The sequence below is a fragment of the Diprion similis genome, chromosome 11 (assembly GCF_021155765.1).
Source record: "Diprion similis isolate iyDipSimi1 chromosome 11, iyDipSimi1.1, whole genome shotgun sequence".
Lineage (NCBI taxonomy): Eukaryota > Metazoa > Arthropoda > Insecta > Hymenoptera > Diprionidae > Diprion > Diprion similis.
Window position 1 is genome coordinate 2,605,643 of NC_060115.1, and position 19,550 is coordinate 2,625,192.

Consider the following 19,550-nt stretch of genomic DNA (forward strand, 5'->3'; position numbering starts at 1 on the left):
TTTCACCAAAAATGCAAAGGGGTTAGCCTTGGATTTTTTTTGGCCGAAAAATCTTTTGTCTGGGAATCGATTCGTATGACGTTTTCTAGACTAATTCGACGCCCAGGAACTCAGAAAACACATCAAAAATAGCGTAGGACCAGCAGCAGAGAAATGACGACGAAAATCATGAGTTTTTCGGCTGTAACTTTACAGGTGTTGCTCGCAGCGTATTGGGACTGCGTTTAATCGATCTCTCTCGCAAAATTACGTCGGAATAGTGCCCTACAGAATCGATTGCAGCACTTTTCAAAATCGTCGAAATTTTCGTCAAAAATCCAAAGGGGTTAGCCTTACTTTTTTGCTCATTTTTAAAGCCGAAATTTTTTTGTTTTAGAATCGATTTGTATGATCATCTCTAGAGGAAATCGACCCCCAGGAACTCAGAAATCACATAAAAAAGAGCGTCGGACCAACAGCAGAGAAATGACGACAAAATTTTTTAGTTTTCCGGCTGTAACTTTTGATGCGTTGCTCGCAGCGTATTGGGACTGCGCTCAATCGTTTTCTCTCGCAAAATTACTTCGGAATAGTGCCCTAAAAAATTCATTCCATCTTTTTTCAGAATCGTCAAAATTTTCGTCAAAAATCCAAAGGGGTTAGCCTTACTTTTTTGCCCATTTTTGGAGCCGGAATTTTTTCGTTTCAGAATCGATTTGTATGACCTTTACTAGAGTAAATCGACCTCCAGGAACTCAGAAATCACATGAAAAAGAGCGTCGGACCAACAGCAGAGAAATGACGACAAAAATTCTCAGTTTTTCGGCTGTAACTTTTGATGCGTTGCTCGCAGCGTATTGGGACTGCGCTTAATCGATTTCTCTCGCAAAATTACGTCGGAATAGTGCCCTAACAAATTCATTCCAGCTTTTCTCAGAAACGTCAAAATTTTCGTCAAAAATCCAAAGGGGTTAGCCTTACTTTTTTGCTCATTTTCAGAGCCGAAATTTTTTCGTTTTAGAATCGATTTGTATGACCATCTCTAGAATAAATCGACCCCCAGGAACTCAGAAATCACATGAAAACGAGCGTCGGACCAACAGCAGAGAAATGACGACAAAAATGTTCAGTTTTTCGGCTGTAACTTTCGATGCGTTGCTCGCAGCGTATTGGGACTGCGCTGAAACGATTCCTGCCGCATAATCAGATATGTCGATTCAGCTTATCACGGTATTGGATCTAGCATTTATCAATCTTTCGAAATCGTTATCAAAAATGCAAACGGGCCTTCAACCTTACTTGTCTCCGAGGGGAAAACTTTTCATTTCAGAACCGATTCCAACGACTTATTTCACACTATTTGGACTTTCAGAAAGTCAAAATGTAGATGGACTAACAGTCGAGAAAATACGAAGAGCAACATCACAACCTGATTCGTCGATTCCTTCCAATTTTATACTGGAGATAAGAAATCGTTACAATACAATATCACACGTATCATGTACTGCAAAGGTACATTCTAACTGTGTGCCGGTCGGAACCTGAACTGTACTCACAAACTAAAATAATAACCATCTCATACAACATCTTTTTCTATATTGCTCGAGGTTACGTATATCACACTTCTCATTTCTTGAATTTTAGGGTCTTCCATTCGAAAACTATCAGTCAACTTGGGGAACCACCATATTCACTGACACTCGAACATTTTACCTAGTATCGAGGCATGTTGAAATAAGTCAAACATAGCTGAAACAAAACTGTGCAGCTACGACTTTGTCATTTTCTTTTTTTAATCTCTCTAAAAATTGCTGTTTGTAGCGACCTTCGACAATTGTTCATCTATCACAATTACGTTGACACAACGTAGAACCAAATTAAGTTTGATATCTTGGTATGAATGTCATCGTGAAATCGTTGGCACCTCAAGAATTTGTAAAATTGTCGGCAGACTCAGTATATCATCGAGAAATCTGAGATTTTAGTGTCAAACTCATTCATATCCTTCCATTACGACGTCGTGCAGTCAGCGACGTATCGTTTTCTGAAGTAATTATTATGTACAACTCGCGTCTTCGTGCATGCTGATGTCCTTGACAAACGGTGTCACAGATCGTTTTTCTCTACTAATATGGTCCACATACCTACGTATACAAAGCGAGGAATGAGGCCGCAGTCTCATTCTTCTATCTAATACAATATCGCCTGCTAATTACGTAAATCGGTCGCTCTTCACAAATCCATCTCTACTCTTTTTCATAACTTGCAAGTTTTCTCAGATTTGCTAAATTCCTGATTCGCGATCATACAAAAACTGAGATTCTCCCATCGCACAGTAATATGGACTGTACGAACACTTTGCCCTTCGCACCACAAAGTTGCTTTGATCATCTCTTTAAGTAAGTAATTCAGTGCTTATCAAACCGGAGAAAACATCGGTCACACATAAACATGTATCTGTAACGACATGATATGTCTTGACTTATATTGATAATGTTCCTGCTGTAAAAATATACAATCTTTCGGGAACTGTTCGAATGAGATTGAAAACACGCGCAGAAACAGGGCCGATCGGATCAAAGGTCGTACAATTTTGACGATACAAGCCGACATTGACCAAGAATTCATCGCCTTTTCTCAAGCACATGATTATACATATATCAATTCACGCATCAAGCAAACGTTAAAATGTGCATAAATGCTTTCCTAGAATTTGCAAACAAGTCGATTGAAATTTGATTATGAAATTACTGACATAACCTATATTGACGTCGACGCATACCTCGTTAATTCATGCTTTTTCTTATCGGACTCGATCATGTCTACACGTTCAGTATAATCTATGCAAAAGTGTATGTAACACTTTTATCTCTCGTTGATAATCCGACCGAAAAAAAGTAAAGGTTACAATTTATCGCTAAATAAGTACAGTACATACATATTTCCATAATACTCTACATATATGATTTTATGCAGCATCGTAATAGATGTGTAATATATTTTATAAATTAATTAATCATAAATAATAATTATAATTGTATACAATATGGTACACGTATGTATATAATGTTAATAACAGCGAGTTTCTACATCAAGTTTTACTCAATGTATCCTGTATGTGTATAAAATTAGTTTTTTTTTTTCTAATTCACACACCAGACGATGGACTATGGCGATAAATGTCTTAGTTCTGAAAACGTGTTCAAGTTTTGAGTTCCATATGATGTGATAATTTAGAGAATGGAATGTCGAATATCTTCCGCATACCGGCGGGTCTTGCACGCAATTTTTGCGCTGAGAGGATTGTTTTAGGAGAATAACACGTATAATTGGCACAAGAGTACATAGAATGCACATGCGGCTTTCCCCTGCATGCAACAACATCGAAGAATAATCTCAACTAGTCTGGGGCATTCGGTGCGCGTTCCGAGAAAGAGACTGAACACCTTGTCGCAGTGAACGTGAGGAGTTGAATCGCATTAAAATTGTTTTCATTCCACGGATAAATAATCACATGAGCGGTACATAAACGCGGTGGAATTTAAACCGTCATCCCAAGGCATCGTCGCAATTTATAGGCACATGTGTATACACGTATACACTCATATTATGATTCTTTGACCGGTGAAGACACGTAATACGCGTGGGATGCGACATGAATGGCAAACAAATTAAGCGTAATATCAGCGACCCCCGATTCGCGATGTTTGTCATTATCTCCCCTCAATTATCAAAGCTGATACGCGCACAATTTGGTCCGGGCTTTATGTAAACCAAAAATACGTTATCAATCTTTCGTAAGATATAATATCGCTGCAACAACAAATTTAACGTAAACAATATTAAAACGTAGAATTGACGTTTCGTATAAACACAGATTCGTTCTGCACCCCGAATTCTGGATACTACCTGTAATTAAATCGCTGCATCGAGTTCTCCGCCTTATTGCAACCGATCTTTCGAAGCGCGTGCCTCGAGCCTCGCCGAGTTTTCCCGTCACGCGATGGAAACGGGGGAAAACCAGGGTTTCGGTTCGCCAGAGTTCGACACGTCCTCGATAAGGTGCGGAGGATAAATGCAGGCGAGATCCGTGGCGAACGGTCAGTTTCCACCGCAATGGACCGAGCATCGGCGATCGGCACGATGCAGTTTTGTTCGAGAAGAAAATCCCGGCCATCAGGTGTCTGGCTGCTCTGCATTTTCCTCTGTGTTTTCCACCTCGCCGATGCCAACATCTACGACTGTAAAACGAAGGTGCGAGACGAGTGGATCAAGTACTGCATATCCGGCTACGAAGCCAGAGCTAAGCGACAGGTACCGGAAGTCCCGGCAGATCCGCGCTTCCGTCTTGTATCCCCGGTGAGTGCAGGGTTAATTTTTTGTGTCGTTTGCTCCTCACTGTCGGCCATATTTATCTACGGAGAAAATAATTCGCAGATATCGGGGGACGATCTGGGCTTTGGATTGAGCGACGAAGACATGAATCAACTCTTCGAGGACTTGACGGCGCGCAGTCCTCGGGCTGCGAAGAACAAGGAACAATTCGTGAAGATGATGAACGGCTTGGCGGCTCGTTGCTGCAACGAGAATCTACGGGGGGGTTGCATCGCTTCCGATAACATGATAAATTGTCCATGAATCGTGAGCAGGGCGGTAATACGATAGCGGGAAACATGTGTCGCCTGGCTTCTGCTTTTTCTTCCACTTTGCTCTCCGCTGGTGCATAGAAAAATACAAAACACCATATAGATATGAGTTGGCGATTTAACACCTTTTCTTTGTGCGCGCATCGCACGCTTGTGTTGAAAATGGAACGATTGTTGTTCTCACGCGTTTGTTCAACGACACCGCGGATCGATTACTAGATTATATTACCTATTGTACGCCGTATATGGTATACGTTATACACCTATAACTTGCATTTTTACAACTGTACCTATGTGTGTTTACTATTATATTCACTGCATACGCGTATGTAATAATTACTTGCCTTGCATCGAATTTCCACGCGTTTTCAGTGTCTATATATGTATACCTACCTGTCGGTTATAGCTCGCTGGGACAAGTGGAAACCCTTAAGGTGAAAGTCATTCACCCTATAATATATCTCAAGTGCGGTGAATATGCTATTGAAGCGAAGAAATCACTTCAGTGCGACATTCTATAAATAGCCAAGTTTCGCTGAATTTGTTGATTTATTTATTTCTTTTTTTATGATATCTATAAGCTTGATCTGAGAATCGCAAACGATAAATTCTTAGAACTCTGGGAATTTTGTCAACAGCGATATTATTAGCAAGTGCTGTTTGTAATTTTATAACCGAAATAAAGTGGCATCTTGATTTCGCGCCAGTGTTTTAATCAACTTTATTTCAATATTCTCGATCGAAAAATAGAAATATTTTTTAGTCAAAAAAAAAAACTTGAGGCTGTAAAAGTTGGAGACCCATCGTGTCATCGATAGTCCTCCGAGGCTGAATTCCAATTGAAGTAGTTCGATCTTCTAGCCCGGGCGCAGGAAACATGAGGATTAAATGAATCATTGATTAACTGAAAGATTTGTTTTATTAAAAAAATTTCGTCACAATAGATTTCCGGAGTGATTTGTAAAATTCTCAAGTAAACATACAACATACAACATACACACACACATACACCCACACACACACACATAATATAATTTACCGGGGAGTCGTGGTCTACGTTAACATCAATTATTCGTCACCTTATACATCAATAATATATTAATCTTACCCCACCGACGTGTGCGTTATACTTATATGTATAAGAAGACGATACGTTATACAGCATATGTAATTAGTCCTTATAGTCATGTGATATTAATCACAGTACAAATATTATATTACACTACAGCCTAGTCTAAGTAAAATAATTTAATGAGATCATTGGTTGAGTAGAGTACTAAAAAGAGGATATAGCCGAGCATTGCAAGAATACACCGCGAATAATGGAGCATGTTCATCGCACACCCCAGGCGGGTGTATTCCTGCCGTTAATCAGTGCGGAAGACCCGCTTCGAGAACTTTCCGGGAGATACGCGGGTGTCATCATACAGTACATAGTTAAAAATTTATGTCGTTACGTATATAATATATAAATATATAGTACATGGTCAAATGTCCATATGCGTATGCTATCGAGACATGTAAAGATGAGTATCTTTCTGCGCAAGGATCCCCCCGTTAGAGACTCGGACTCCCTTTCAACGATCCTCCGTCCCTGATCACCCTGCGGTTCGCAACCCTCGACAATCGACGGGTCATCGCGATCGGCGAAGATGATCCTTCTTCTCCGGGCCCATAACGGGACCGTTGATCCGTCCGAGGCTAAGCTCGGACTTGAACGGGAAAATAACGATCGAGTCGATCGGTTCCGGCGACGTTGTGCCGACCTGGAAGGCTGGCACCAGTGGAATCACCGTTTCTCTGGATACCTGCGGGGAGAAATCGAATTTTTCACAAATTGCAAACAGAAATTAGAAGCGCCGACTGGCGGAGCGAAGAGACGTGCGAATGTGGAAATATTAATCCGTGCGTTGCTACGAAAAATTTTCAGTACGGTGAACATAAGAATTTATAATGAAAAATTGCATGATCGGAAATCGTATCAGATTTTTAAAAATTGAAAAATCGAGGGCACAACTTAAAAAGTTAATTAATTTAACATTTTTAACTGAATATTAATCCGCAATTTAGAGGCTGTATGGAGCGTCAAGAAAGGCGCAAGTATCATTTTTTTGACGATTGCTCGGAATTTACATTATAGCTGTAAAAATTCTTCGGAAGAATTCTAACGTCAAACATGCATAAATTCATACTAAAAAATGCACACTGCAATAAATAGATAATGATATGTAGGTATTCGATAGCTAATTGTGGCCATGATTAAAGTTTACTTGTGCGTAGTGTGAAACCCTCACTCCAAGCATGACTGATACGCAGTAATATGCCTGCACAAGCTACCGAATTATAATAAACAACATTAGGTGCGCATGAACTAGAATACTATACACGTGGTGAGTGATGAAAACGGTGCAAGATGTACGTGACGATACATCAATCGTGAAAAACACCAGCAGTGGTGGAAATGTTTCCTCTGAACCTTGGAAAAGAACATTGAAATGTTTCTCAATCTTTCCTTAAGAAGCTTGAATAATATTTTGAACATAATCTTTCCGATTTTACTGAGAAACCGTCAGATAACTAGTTCAGATAAATGTTGAGAAAAAATTTCCACTAGCTTGTGGAAAGGTGCGGCTTAGGAATCGACAACGAGAAATTAAAGACACCTTTCGCCATCTCGTGCGAATTCGTTGTTTCCGGCGTTTCGGCCCGTGGCAAAGGCAGGCCTTGGCATGTTTTTGTCGTGCCTTTTTTCGCCGTTTCCGTCTCGATACACGAGCGGCGATTGATGCAAGCGAATCTTTCGCGATCGGCATCTCCTTCACCGAAGAATACGGTAGACTGACTATTTTAAAGGGTGTCTGAGGTCGCTGCGATCTAGGAAAAACGGATTTTTACCACTATAATTAGCAGTAGCAAAATCAGTCCGAAAACGTGCTCGATGTTACGTCTCTGTGATAATAAACCGTCGCGAAGAAATGAAAAAAGAATTCACACTAAACCCCGTGAAGACGTCTGATAAAAACTTACCCATGAATGGAATTTCCCTGGGAGGCCGGATCCTCTCTCCTCGTTGGCTGAGCAGGTTTGCAGTAACGTTCCAGGTGTTCGAGAGTGCAGTACCGGTGGCAGCACTCCTGCACCAAACTCAACCTTCGGGATCCAGTGTTGGTCACGGGTCGACTCTCCTCTTCGTCGTTGTCCTCCCCCGAGTATGAGAAGGGCTCGTTGAATCCACGGTCCTTACAGACGAGGTAGAGCGCGTCGCTGAGACTCCTGGAGCAGAGTCTCAACGGCGTGTAGGATGGCCTAGCCTCGCTCTGATGGGCCATCAGCAGGAGCTGAAGAAGGACCGTAAGTGCCAGAAGCACCAGAGCCATCGTCGGGGTGCCCGTTGCTCTTCGAGTGGTCGTCCTTCCGTTCGACATCGTTGTCCTCGTAGTCTTTGGGGGCGAGAAGCCTTTTTATACTGGTACGGGGTGGTGGTCTCGGGTGGGGGCGAAACCAACGCGGAAACCAACGCGACGCGAGTCACTTTGAGAAGCGTGAATGACGGTGGTTCGTGGCAAGAGGAAGAAAGGCAGGCACCTTGCGTTTACTTTCACGCCTCGTAGAAGTCCTCGGAAGGTATAGTTTCCGGGAGTCTGAGTACCGCGGAACAACGCGAATCGACTAGTATAGAGTCGAAGAGAAGCCCCCGGCACTCAGTACGGATCACTCCGGACTCCGGACTCCGCAAGACCTTATTTTACTGTGGTCACCAAGCGGTCACTCCCAGCGTCGTGGTGGGGAAGTCTGTTGGTGTTACACGACGTACGAGGAGCGGGTGCAGGCCGGCGTATTACGGCGTTCTACAACTCTCGAGAACGCCTTTACGATAAACGTATCCCGCGATTATTGTTATGCACGTCTTGTTACACACGTCTCGCGCAGCTTTATTCCGCGATATTTCGCGAAGCGACGGAGGAAAGAAGAACAAGGAAGACCATTAAGCTTCACGCCACTCGCCGATCAGCACCGAAGCCGGGTTATTCGTTTGCGCCCCGGCCTTCTTCTTGGTCCCGCTGCACCCGTTCCCCGTCGAGGCAAGACCTCCTCCGTTCCGCACCCTTATAAAGTTGGCACGTGCCAACGCGTCGCGATCGAGCAAATAGCCCGGACGGATACAATCGATATTTCGTCAACGATACGCGCCGCAGTCGCAGACAAACCGACGATTAGTCCTCGATTCCGTCACGGGCTATTAGCTCCGTACAAACTGCGGCAAGTGTGTACATACACACTGCGTCGTATATCTATTATTATCCCAAGTCGGTGCTCTCCCCCCCTTCACCCCCTCCCCCCCCCCCAACCCAGGCCCCTTCAAACTTTGAATATTATTAACGGATACACGCGGACGGAAACCGGACACCACCACCTCCTTCTTGTCCTCCTCCTCCTCCTCTTCCTCCTTCTCCTTTGAGCACAATGAAGATTACAGAGTGACAGGAGGCTTGTTGATGGTGCCGCGGCCGTCGTTGCCACTGGCAGGTACGGGCCTCCTCGCGGCCTCTGGGCTCCGGGAGTCTACAGTAGACTTTGCCACCGCCGAAGCGTCGCCGAGTCGAGATAAGCGAGCGACTAGTTTTCCCGCCCCCACCCCCCCCAGAGGGCACGGAGTTCCCATCCTGGTTAATTGTAAGACGGGGGCTGAGGGAGTTCCTGCAGCTCACCTGCGGAGCGTGTCGCTCGTCATCTGGGATCCTCGGTCCGATCTCCATCGCGAGAAATTGTTCGACGGCTTGGATCGGAGCGTGAGAGGATTGTGGCGTCGAGAAGAAGGGGCGGAGGCGCCGCTGCAGTTGACCCTTGCGTCTAGCATCCGACATCTCCCGTTCTAATTATAGAACCAGAGATGCACGCTTTATATATCATTGTACTCGATGTCACACTTATAATCGTATGTATACGGAGTAAATATACGATGTGTTACGGCAACGAGACCACAACGACGAAAACGATAACGGCGTCAAGACGGAGACCGAAGACCGAAGACCGCTGATACTTGCGGCGGGTCGTTGTTTCGCCGGGAGCAATCCCTCCTCCCCCTCTTCATCCTTTAGAGATACACGCAACGCGCTCGATTTCCTATTCGGCTCTTCGTCGCGCCGAAAGTCTCGGAAGATCGTCGTAATTTTTTTTCCTTTTTCAGCTTTTCACCCTAAACAAATGGACGGTTTTGGACCCAAGGGGTGATGGGATTACTGGACATTGTTACATACGTGAAACGACACATCGTAGAACTTGCAGGGAAGGAAGTTGTAGAAACGAGAAAAGCGAAGAGCTGGACGATCGAGGAGAAGCTGTAACGAGGAAAACACTTTGCGCCGTGGCGCGCACGATCAGCAACGGGACGCGTGTACAAACAACAGCGACGACGTAACGTAACATATGCCCTGTGCCGAGTTCGGGTCGACGATGATAGCTGAGGAGGGGGAGGCGAGGTTTCCCACTGCTGTGTAACGAAAACACGTAAACACGAAAACAGAATTAATTACCAAACAGCATTTTTTCAGATCCGCGGTCGGCTGTCCTTCGAGCGTCGACACGAGTCTTATCTTATCGGGCTTTCGCCGAGAGTATAACAGCCGCGTCCGTGTCCATATCCACGTCCGTATAGTGTGAGTAGGTATCTCACTTACATACGCACGCGACGAGTTTACTTGAATTGTGACGATGGCCGATCATCGTCCGCCAACGCGATGCCCGCATTATTCACCGCGATATGACACACGAGAGCCGAGCCTATGGATAGCTATTACAACCGGAATATATTGTTATCCGTCAATAGATTCCATTAAATGCTTGTAATAGGCCGCGGGTGATGTATCGGCACACTTATTCTAATCAAGGCTGTAATGCGGTAGGAGGTGGACGTACGACGATAAACGAGTCTTCCTCTTACGTACAACATTTGCCAGTAACGGGTACAAGTTTTCTTTCGATGAAACGTGCGTTACAGAGGCCGTCGCGGAAGTAAGTCGAAGACTTCCTAATCCCACGATCAACCTCCAGTCATTGTTCATCCCAACAACTGGGAAGAATAGGGGAGGAAAGAAAGAATCGAAGGACTGAGGTCGTCAACTAGTCCCGTTTTTCCCGTGGATCCATGATGATGATGAGGCTATGAGTAAATGCGTGTGTACATCACGGGTAAATTAACAACGTAAGATCCTTAGAAAATTATCTGGAGCACGAGCAATACGTGATATACATCATGTAGACACTTATGTCGATGTAAAGTATATATATATTATGCAGTGGACGTATGATGTACAAACTTGTGCTCACACTGATGCTGACGTACTCTTTGGCACGACGACGCGTAGGTACCTATAACGTATTGTATTGTGGGCAAACAATCGTCGTTGGATAACAACCCGCGGACTATGCCCATTTCGTTTTGTTGTCCTGGTTCTTGCTTGTACACAGTCAGCGATAACCTCGCGGGGGGCCCCGACGTGGAGCGCGAGAAGTAGAAGAAGAAGAGATCCTTGTTCCTCCAACGCGACGTGCTGGGGAGGAGATGGAGTTCAAATTGATGATGTGGAACTGAATCGTGAGATGGCATAGGTGCAGGCTGTAAGATTCCGATCACACTTTGCTGTCGTCTAATAATAGATGAATTACAGTGGAAAACATCATCTCAGATTACAGTAGCAAGTTCAAAGGAGCATCTGATACAAGACTTATTTTGTGTTTATTACAGATTTGTGTTATGGTATGTAATATACTAATATGTGTATGTATAGGATGGCATGCAGGGACCAGAAATGTTTATCAATTTCCTCGTGGTTGTTAAAGTTCATTGCATTGCTATTTAAAACTTTCAACAAAGTGACATTGGTCGTTGACAATATTGCTTGTGGAAAGTGACAGAAACAATTGTAAAGACCCCCAGGGGTCAGGGAACTTGCTCGAATCATCAGAGACAAGGATGAATCGCGCTTGGTCGATTGGTTTAAACCCTTATCGTGTATTCTTACTCTGAACTTGATTTTTTGCCTTTGCCACTCTGTGCAAACATATTACTGCAAGTATAGAGGAAAATCACGGACGAATTCTCTTGCGTAAGTTTCTTCCATCGCACGAACGGGAGTAAGTAAGGAGATCGTAGATGCGCAAAAAAGTCGGTAGTTTATGTCGATGAGAATATATGTGCGTAAACACAGTAAAAGTATAATTATATTCAACAGAGGTGTTCAAAGTTCGTTTTAACGTTCGTTTTCTCAATTCTTCAACATTCCATATTTCCAAATCGCGAATGAGTTGATTCGTGTATAAATTTTCATAAAAATCCATCTATTGCCAGCTTCACCTGTAAAATATCGGAAGTCTCAGCAAATTCAGGAAAATATTATCCTCGGTGGTTTGACGCCTGCTCAGAACGCTCGGAGTAAAGCAGTTTCAAGCGGGTATTTCGATCGATTAATGAGACCCGATGCTCGCTGCTGGTAGTCTCACTGTTACAGTATCCGCAGCGTGAATTAAACCGCACGCAACGTTGGTCTCATCGCACGTCCATGCCGTGTACATCGAATGATATCAATACCGATCCTTGACCACCTGCGAGGGCCTCAGCGATCTCTTGGTGAAAATATAAGATATGCTTCAGAAGATCGAGTTATATTAAATTATGAAAGTCATTTTCAGGATGAAAAAGATTATGGAATAGAGGCTTTCTAGCTTTATGGTGTTTTTACATTTAGGTTATTAGCCTATAAGTCTCGGACAACTGCCATCTTTTGTTAAACACCATTAGTCACTTCTACAGGATTCCGATAATAGGTAATAATTGCCGTTAAAAGATTCTATGCAGTCGGTGTTACGACGACTCTAGAAATCAGCAAATTGCCAAACTCCATGCAGGTAGAATTAGCGGAAACAATTTGGCCAAGTGTACTACAATGTGTAACGGAGCATGTCCACGTGCATGTTTACCTCGTGCTTGACCGCGCCCGAACTTACAGTAATAATTAATAACAGCGGCGTTGCAGATTATGTACCTTCAGGCGGCGTAAGAGCGTGGAAAGAGAGGAGGTAGGTTGTGGTTTCACGTTTGCGGGCCTATTTATACCTGCCTGACAGTAGATACACGGCGCTTCGTAAGCGTCGTGGCTGTTCAGCGTTATCGCGGTTAATAGCTGATCGTGAGAAATAATAAAACGCCCTGCCGGCTCCGTTATACGCCGGAACAATAGACTACCGGAGACAGGCCTCGTCGTCGGGCAGTTTCACCCGAATAGTCCAACTCCTCGCACCGTCTCTCGCACCTCCAGCGATGACGCCCCCGATCACCTGGAGCCTTGGGCTATCCGGGATACGCGACGTTGCTACCAAAGCCATCCGCGTCGTCCTCCTCGGGCAGCCTGGCGTCGGAAAGACGGGTGAGAAAGTCGTCGTCGTTGCAGCAGACGTTTCATCTCTTCCACTTTAACACCGCTGTTACATCGCTCTATTTATAACCGCATTTCGCCATGCAGTAATAATCGAATCACGACGCGCCACTTTCCACGAAAATAAATAATCAGATGAGCGAAAAGAATAAACGAGTCTAGTGTCAAGGTCTAGTCGACATTTAAACAAGCGGGCTGTGACGTCACATGACGCTGCCCAATGAGGGCAGAGAGTGTAGCAGCGGTTCTCATTACCGCTAGCCTGATTGGCTCATTTTTCAGCTCTGGCGGTAAGATTCGCAACGCGCCGATTCATCGGAGAGTATGACTGCACCACGGAGAGGATCTACAAGTTTACAGACGCGGCAACTGGGTCGTGGGAAATCGCCGATCCCTCAGGATATCCGCCAGCACCTACAGAGCCAAAACTGCGATGGGCAGACGCGATACTGATCGTCTACTCAATCAGCGATCGCGTCAGTTTTGACGAGACTTCACGGCTGAGGTGCCTTCTTCCTATGTTCTTACTTCTTTGTCCCTTTTCTGCCATTAGACATTCATCTCTGTCTTGATGTTGAATTCGATCAATACATATTACCGCGTTACCACCCTACAGATTTTTGGTAACACATGCGAGACGGGGGCGGAAGGTTCCGCCGGTGGTGTTGCTTGTCGGGAACAAATCGGATCTGGCCGCTTCTCCAGGTGAGAGGATGGTGTCCGCCTGGGAGGGTCGTCGTCGTGCGGACGACATCGAGGCCCACGGTTTCTACGAGATATCGACGAGGGAGTCCGTCGACCAGGTTCTGGAAGCCTTTTAAGATACCAAAGACTGTGCTCTATCCTCGGCATTATGTTTTTCCTCATCTCTCCAGGTCACAGTCATGTTCTCCGACGTCTCGAGGCTCGTCGCAGAGGCTGCAGCCGGCGGGTCTGTCCAGGCAAATCCTTTCCGGGTTAGAGCTTCCACTGACGGGTCCATTAACGCCCTCAGAAGACCTCCAGCACCGCCGACAGGACGGAGGCTTAGCATCTCTGCACGCGGTGCACCCCCGTAGCATATTTTTCTGCAGATACTCAAAAATTGCGAATCTTCATCATGTTTTTTAGAACCTATATGATGTATTATTGTTTTGTAAGGCATGTTATATGTGAGTGATGCGTATCCACGAAAGACAATATTTATTGTGTGTATCGTAAATAAAACATATGTTGGTTTTAAATTGAAATTGTTTCATGAAAAAATCATTTCTATCCTCCACATACAGTCTATGTATAGTATATTGAGTATGTACAGCTGTGAATAACCGCGTGGGAATTTATCGGATCATGGTTGCATGCAGAGTGTACTGTAAACATAGTGATATGCATGCAGTGATCAGCTCATCCGTAACGTGACTCGTGCAAATTTTTTTATCGTTTACAAGAAGAAGTGATGTTTCATCAGATATATTTTACGGGCTTGTTAAAATATGAGCAAACAAATTACAACAGCGAGTCACTATACCTATAGAAGTGACGAGGTAACGATCCTAAATCATCAAGACACCTTGCAAGATTTTTTCTCCACGGGGATGAATGAATGTCTGATTGCATGAATGAGTTTATTTTCGGATCCAGGATCAGTGAGATCCGACAATTACATCCGTCCCGGCGTAGTACTGCGATTAAGTGCGGGGTGATAGAAGACCCGAGTATTAAGGGATACCGACGAAATGTAATTACGTCCAGAACCTATTCGCTCTTAGGGTGAGTATCGTCATCCCCTGGGTCAGCCGGGAGGACACTCCGCGACGATTTACAGCCTCAATCGAGGGCGCAATTCGAACCGTGGTTTGTTTGCTGTTTGCGTTTCTCCCACGAGTCCAGGATACGTACGATGCCAATTTGAGAGGCACCACCTCAACCCCCGACGCTCCTGCAACCTTCCACCCCACTGATCTCACATCCGGCATCGGGGTATAAGAAGTAGAGCAAAGCCCGTCGACAGACCCTTCCACGTCGCCCCCGCAAGATGCGAGCATCCGCTCTGGCCATCGGCTGCTTGGCTCTCGAGGCCCTCGGTGCCATTGGGGCGACGGACCACCTCGTCGACCTGGAACGCGTCTTCAAGGAAAGGTAAGAACCTCCTATCTTATCTCGATTTCACTACGCGTTTTTCACAAAATTTCACCAAAATTTCATAAAACTGAACCATATAAGTGAGTTTCAAATCTCCCAGGAGGATTCGTTGAGATTGTACGGACTTTGACGGAATCTTTCCTGTATTTCGCGTTGCTTTATCAAATTGTAATCACATCAGTACGGTTAGGCCGAAAGTTCAACCCCGTCATAAGTGTCTGTAAAGAAAGAACGTTTTTTCCTCGCCTCTTGATCACGACAACATTTGTACATAATTAAATCGTAAATGTGGAATAATCTGTGACTGCACCAGGTCGAGGGCTGACTGGGAGAACGCCTGGCACCGCGAGACGCACGCAAGGTGCCGCGAAACGTTGCTGCGTCACCTCTACTGGGCTTGTGAAAAGGACATTTACGGGGTGAGCCGTCGTTCGGGTAGCCTTCAGCGACCTCCGCCACCCCCTTGGGTGTCGGGGTGGCGAGCCAAGGAGATGGTGCGGTACCGGCGCGACCTGAAGAGACGAAGTCAGACCGCTGTGGCCTCGATAACTCAGGAGTGTTGCGCCGGTCCCGGGTGTACCTGGGAGGAATACGCGGAGTACTGCCCAGCGAACAAGCGCGTCGACAAACGGACTTATCCACCCTCGGGTGAAAAGGTTCTTTAGATTCAGATCCTGGATCTCCGCGGTCTATATGATGATGGATGTGACAGATCCCGGAGCAAAATATGTGTATATATAATACTTGTTCGTTCATTTAGTTGTATGTGGGTATATTATTAAACAAAGTTGTAATTTACATTATACCTATACCGATGTAAAAAAATAATTATATAGGAGTATTGTGTACGACGTAGGTTGTTATCGTGCATGTATATTATTAAAAATTATCGTGATGCAAGTTTGAAAATTCATAAGTGGGCAACGCTCTTATCGTGTCACGTGCTTATACAACGATTAACAATTCCTTGGTTTTTACTCCCGTCCCAATAACTTATAACGCGTTATATCGTTTATCCTTGTCGCGCAACTGCTACCAGCGCTCGCGCATCTCCGTCGCGAATCGCAGATCTGCACTTTGCGATAGCGTTCGCTGCTGGCTTTCCCACTGAAATTCATACATTCAATTATATTTACGTTATACCATACTGTAAATAAAATATTCTCAATTACGAATCGTGCGCACCTCGGAGACGCGCGATGCGTTGAACGGCGGCGTTGAGAACCTTCAGTGTACGAACGAGATCGCGGTAGCTGTTGGCGCCGATTTCGTGGTCCCGGATGAGATCCCCGTTGACGGCCCGAAGCTGGGCGAGTCTGGCTTTGGCGTTCTTAGCATCACCCAAGATCCTCGCGTCTTCGGTACGGACCAAAAAGTTCCTGAGCAGCGCAGCGCCACGCGCCTCGCCAGCTCGGAGCCGGATTTCGGTTTCGCGAAGACCTAGGATTCAAATTTTACCTGGTTTTTATCCTGACTCGAACATTTTTGCACAAAGCATTGAAATTGAAACAAAGGATGGTAAAGTTCGTCACCGTTCAGGCGTTCCAAGGCCTCGGTCATCAGTTTCTCATCCTCTGGGAAATTCGCTTCCGCACTGAGCTCTCCGAGTCCAAGGTAAGATGCCAACGACTGAACGACTTCCCCTGCGAAGGTCGAGTCCTTAGTTCGAAGTCTGACCCTTCCACCGCTCGTCGCCTCCAGCTGGTGTAGTTTCCCGTCCCTCAACCCTCGCAGACAGACGTTAAGCGTTCCCGCCGTCGGCCCCACCTCCGCGACCTCCACCTCCGTCTCTTCGGGCAGAATCAGATTTTGTCCAAGCCAAATTGCCAAGCGTTGAGGTCTCTCCGCCACCTCAACAGCCACGAAAATTCTCCATAGTTAAATGCGATCTAATCATTGTGTGACGGAGGAATCAATATAAAAAAAAAAAAAAAAAAAAAAACTGCTTACCTCGATCGTCACCCCAGAATCATCAAGAGCAGCGTCTCCAACGTCGATCGGTCTCTCGATCCTTTCGTACATGCAGAATCGCGGTAGCTGCCGCGTCAGTTCGAAAACCTATAACAGTAAATCAATCCAGGAAAGAACCCACCATAGATCACTAGCCATAAACAGATAAAAAAAAAAAAAAAAACCTAAAGAATACTACCTGAAGAAGATCGGCGCCCATCGGTCCGACGCAGACTTTGACGTGGACGTCGACGGGGGTATCTTTTGGGGGTCGGAGTTCAATCTCGATCTGTCCGCAGGGTCGATTGGGGCGATCAACGAGAGTCTCACCGTCGAAGACCCCCTCGGCGAAGACGATGGTGCAGTGAACCAGGAGGCCGGGACCAGCGGCCAGTGCCATGCGGGCTGCCCCGTCCCCGCACGACACTTCCACGGCTAGTCTGGACGCGAAACTTCCTGGGTTCGCGGCTCTGTGTCTCATCTCGGCTATCAGCGCCTGTTTCTTCGCCAGCAACTCCCGCACCATGTCGCCCGGTTCCGAAGCCTCCGAAGAAGCTGCTCCTGAGCCGAAGCCCCTGACTGTTGAAACGAAGAAAATCATTACCGTTCTCAACTGCTGGAGGAAATTGTTTTCAGACATTGTTATACAACCTTCTCCGGTCGCTGAGACGACGACCAGGTCGGGTCTTCCGGTGCGGCGATAATCGGCGCGTGCGATTCCGGCTACAGCTGCGGATAGTTGAACGCGAAAGACGACCTCCCCTGTCGCCGGCACCCGGGCGTCGACCTTCCCGCTGCTCCAGCCGGTGACGAGTTCCTCTGTGCCGTCTCCGTTGACGTCGTATCCACGAATGGCCACCACTCTGTGCTTCGACTGCACGCAATGGTGTTGGAGCAGGGAATTCAGTTATGCCTTATGAAATTGCCTATTTGTGGATTCGTTTTACGGCTCCAGACCGACCTTCACACGCCAGAGACGCTGTCCCGTCTCGTAGACCCCGACGGTACCGTTTCCCACGGCGTAACCGAACTGGCAACCGGAGAGGGCAACCAGGGCCGTGACTGGCGCCGTTTCCTTAACGTCCCAGGCCACTGAGTCTCCCTTCAGGGCCCGAATCTCGAAATCAACGCTTCCGAGGATCAGCTGTAGGGTCAGCGGTGAAGTTTTAGCGTCGATTTTAAAAATGTGACTACGCCTATAAGCACGTCTTTGATATCGCGTAATTGGATTTTATACTCGCTTCGTTCGCGCCGTCGCCGTCGAAGTCGAATATCATCAAGGAAACGACGACGTCGCCGGTTACCGTCCAGAAGACCTCTGCACCCGAGGCGTCTAGGACGGTCACGGAGCAATTACCACCGATAACGGCGACGCTTCGGTCCGTCAGCCAACCCAGTTTGCCGACGGTGATGGTGTACGCGCCGTCAGACATCTGCGGTCGAAGAACCCCGCGAGTTATTTCAGAATTCTTCGAAAATACTTGCTCTAATTGACTGTGTAATAGTAGGCTCACCTCCTTGTAAAACACGTCGGCGTTATCCTCGACGTTGTATACGAGAAGGTGAGTCGCGGTACCGATCATTAGAACATCTCTCTCGTCTTCGCCTAACCGCCCGGCGTACAGAGAAGTCACCTTAAAAAGTAAGGAATTTACTCATTATTGCTCATCATAAAGGTATTGACTTGCTCGTAATGGATAATGAAGAGTGTAATAATTTTCACTTACAAAACTATTCAATAGAATGAATATTTTTTAGTTTTTTGAGTAGTCTTTTGAAAATGGAACTGACCGACCCCTGATCAATGATTTATAATAATATCGTTCTATAATTTAATTACGAAATATGGACGAACGAAGGTAGCTAATATTTTCAAGTTCATAGAATACATTCGCAATCGGATTTCCAAAATTTTACCAGAAACTGCAACACCCACCTGTTTGCCGATTCGCAATTCGGCAAGTTCGCCGGTCCAGGCGAGTCTTCCGGTTCCAGTATCATCAGTGGGATCCGGAAGCGGGCGACGATGGGGGCTGTGGACGAGAACGTTGCCCCCGGAAGTAGCGACCACAATGCACGCGTGAGAACCGTCGAATTTCCCGCATGTGACAAGGCCCAATTCCACTTTTCGCTCAAGCTGGAGAGAAAACGTTGCCATTTCGAGTCGCGTAGCGCCGTACACAACAAACAAACGCAAAGTTTGCCCCGAGGAAGCCGAGGTACTAATGGCTCACCTGCGAGGCACTCGGGCGTTTTATTGATTATCTGAATTATGCAAACACGCATCGGGAGTCTGGCGTTGAGCTGGCCACGTTACTCATGTCGTCGCTTCACGAGACCGCATTTGAAAAAGTCAGTTTGAAAATTCAATTAAAACTTAACTAACCAGATCCAAGGAAAACTCTTAGATACGCAGGGTTCA

General features: G+C 45.9%; 5 protein-coding genes across 6 annotated transcripts; 3 read left to right on the forward strand and 2 right to left on the reverse strand.

Annotated features, from left to right (window-relative positions):
- Positions 1-4,058: 4,058 nt before the first annotated feature.
- Positions 4,059-5,176, forward strand: LOC124412340. The gene is made up of 2 exons (XM_046892127.1): positions 4,059-4,338; positions 4,417-5,176. The coding sequence occupies exons 1-2, from the start codon at positions 4,096-4,098 to the stop codon at positions 4,615-4,617; spliced, it is 444 nt and encodes a 147-aa protein (XP_046748083.1). The 5' UTR covers positions 4,059-4,095; the 3' UTR covers positions 4,618-5,176.
- Positions 5,177-5,541: 365 nt separating this feature from the next.
- LOC124412341 (insulin-like growth factor I, adult form) lies at positions 5,542-9,053 on the reverse strand. The gene is made up of 3 exons (XM_046892128.1): positions 7,653-9,053; positions 7,289-7,499; positions 5,542-6,433 (listed from the first exon to the last, which is right to left on the reverse strand). The coding sequence occupies exons 1-3, from the start codon at positions 8,048-8,050 to the stop codon at positions 6,260-6,262; spliced, it is 783 nt and encodes a 260-aa protein (XP_046748084.1). The 5' UTR covers positions 8,051-9,053; the 3' UTR covers positions 5,542-6,259.
- Positions 9,054-12,733: 3,680 nt separating this feature from the next.
- LOC124412339 (ras-related and estrogen-regulated growth inhibitor-like protein) lies at positions 12,734-14,164 on the forward strand. The gene is made up of 4 exons (XM_046892126.1): positions 12,734-13,048; positions 13,340-13,562; positions 13,674-13,860; positions 13,933-14,164. Exons 1-4 carry the CDS (start codon positions 12,943-12,945, stop codon positions 14,113-14,115), a joined length of 699 nt encoding a protein of 232 aa, XP_046748082.1. The 5' UTR covers positions 12,734-12,942; the 3' UTR covers positions 14,116-14,164.
- Positions 14,165-15,061: 897 nt separating this feature from the next.
- Positions 15,062-15,843, forward strand: LOC124412726 (probable insulin-like peptide 7). Its single transcript, XM_046892848.1, has 2 exons — positions 15,062-15,175; positions 15,492-15,843. The coding sequence occupies exons 1-2, from the start codon at positions 15,072-15,074 to the stop codon at positions 15,841-15,843; spliced, it is 456 nt and encodes a 151-aa protein (XP_046748804.1). The 5' UTR covers positions 15,062-15,071.
- Positions 15,844-16,073: 230 nt separating this feature from the next.
- On the reverse strand, positions 16,074-19,414 carry LOC124412397 (Bardet-Biedl syndrome 2 protein homolog). Of its 2 annotated transcripts, XM_046892235.1 has the most exons (10): positions 19,065-19,414; positions 18,643-18,762; positions 18,370-18,561; positions 18,090-18,272; positions 17,780-18,002; positions 17,328-17,707; positions 17,129-17,236; positions 16,711-17,029; positions 16,364-16,618; positions 16,074-16,285 (listed from the first exon to the last, which is right to left on the reverse strand). In XM_046892235.1, exons 1-10 carry the CDS (start codon positions 19,284-19,286, stop codon positions 16,191-16,193), a joined length of 2,097 nt encoding a protein of 698 aa, XP_046748191.1. In that variant the 5' UTR covers positions 19,287-19,414; the 3' UTR covers positions 16,074-16,190. The 2 variants fall into 2 exon arrangements, with proteins under 2 accessions (XP_046748191.1, XP_046748192.1); XM_046892236.1 differs by lacking the exon at positions 18,643-18,762.
- Between the last annotated feature and the right edge of the window lie 136 nt (positions 19,415-19,550).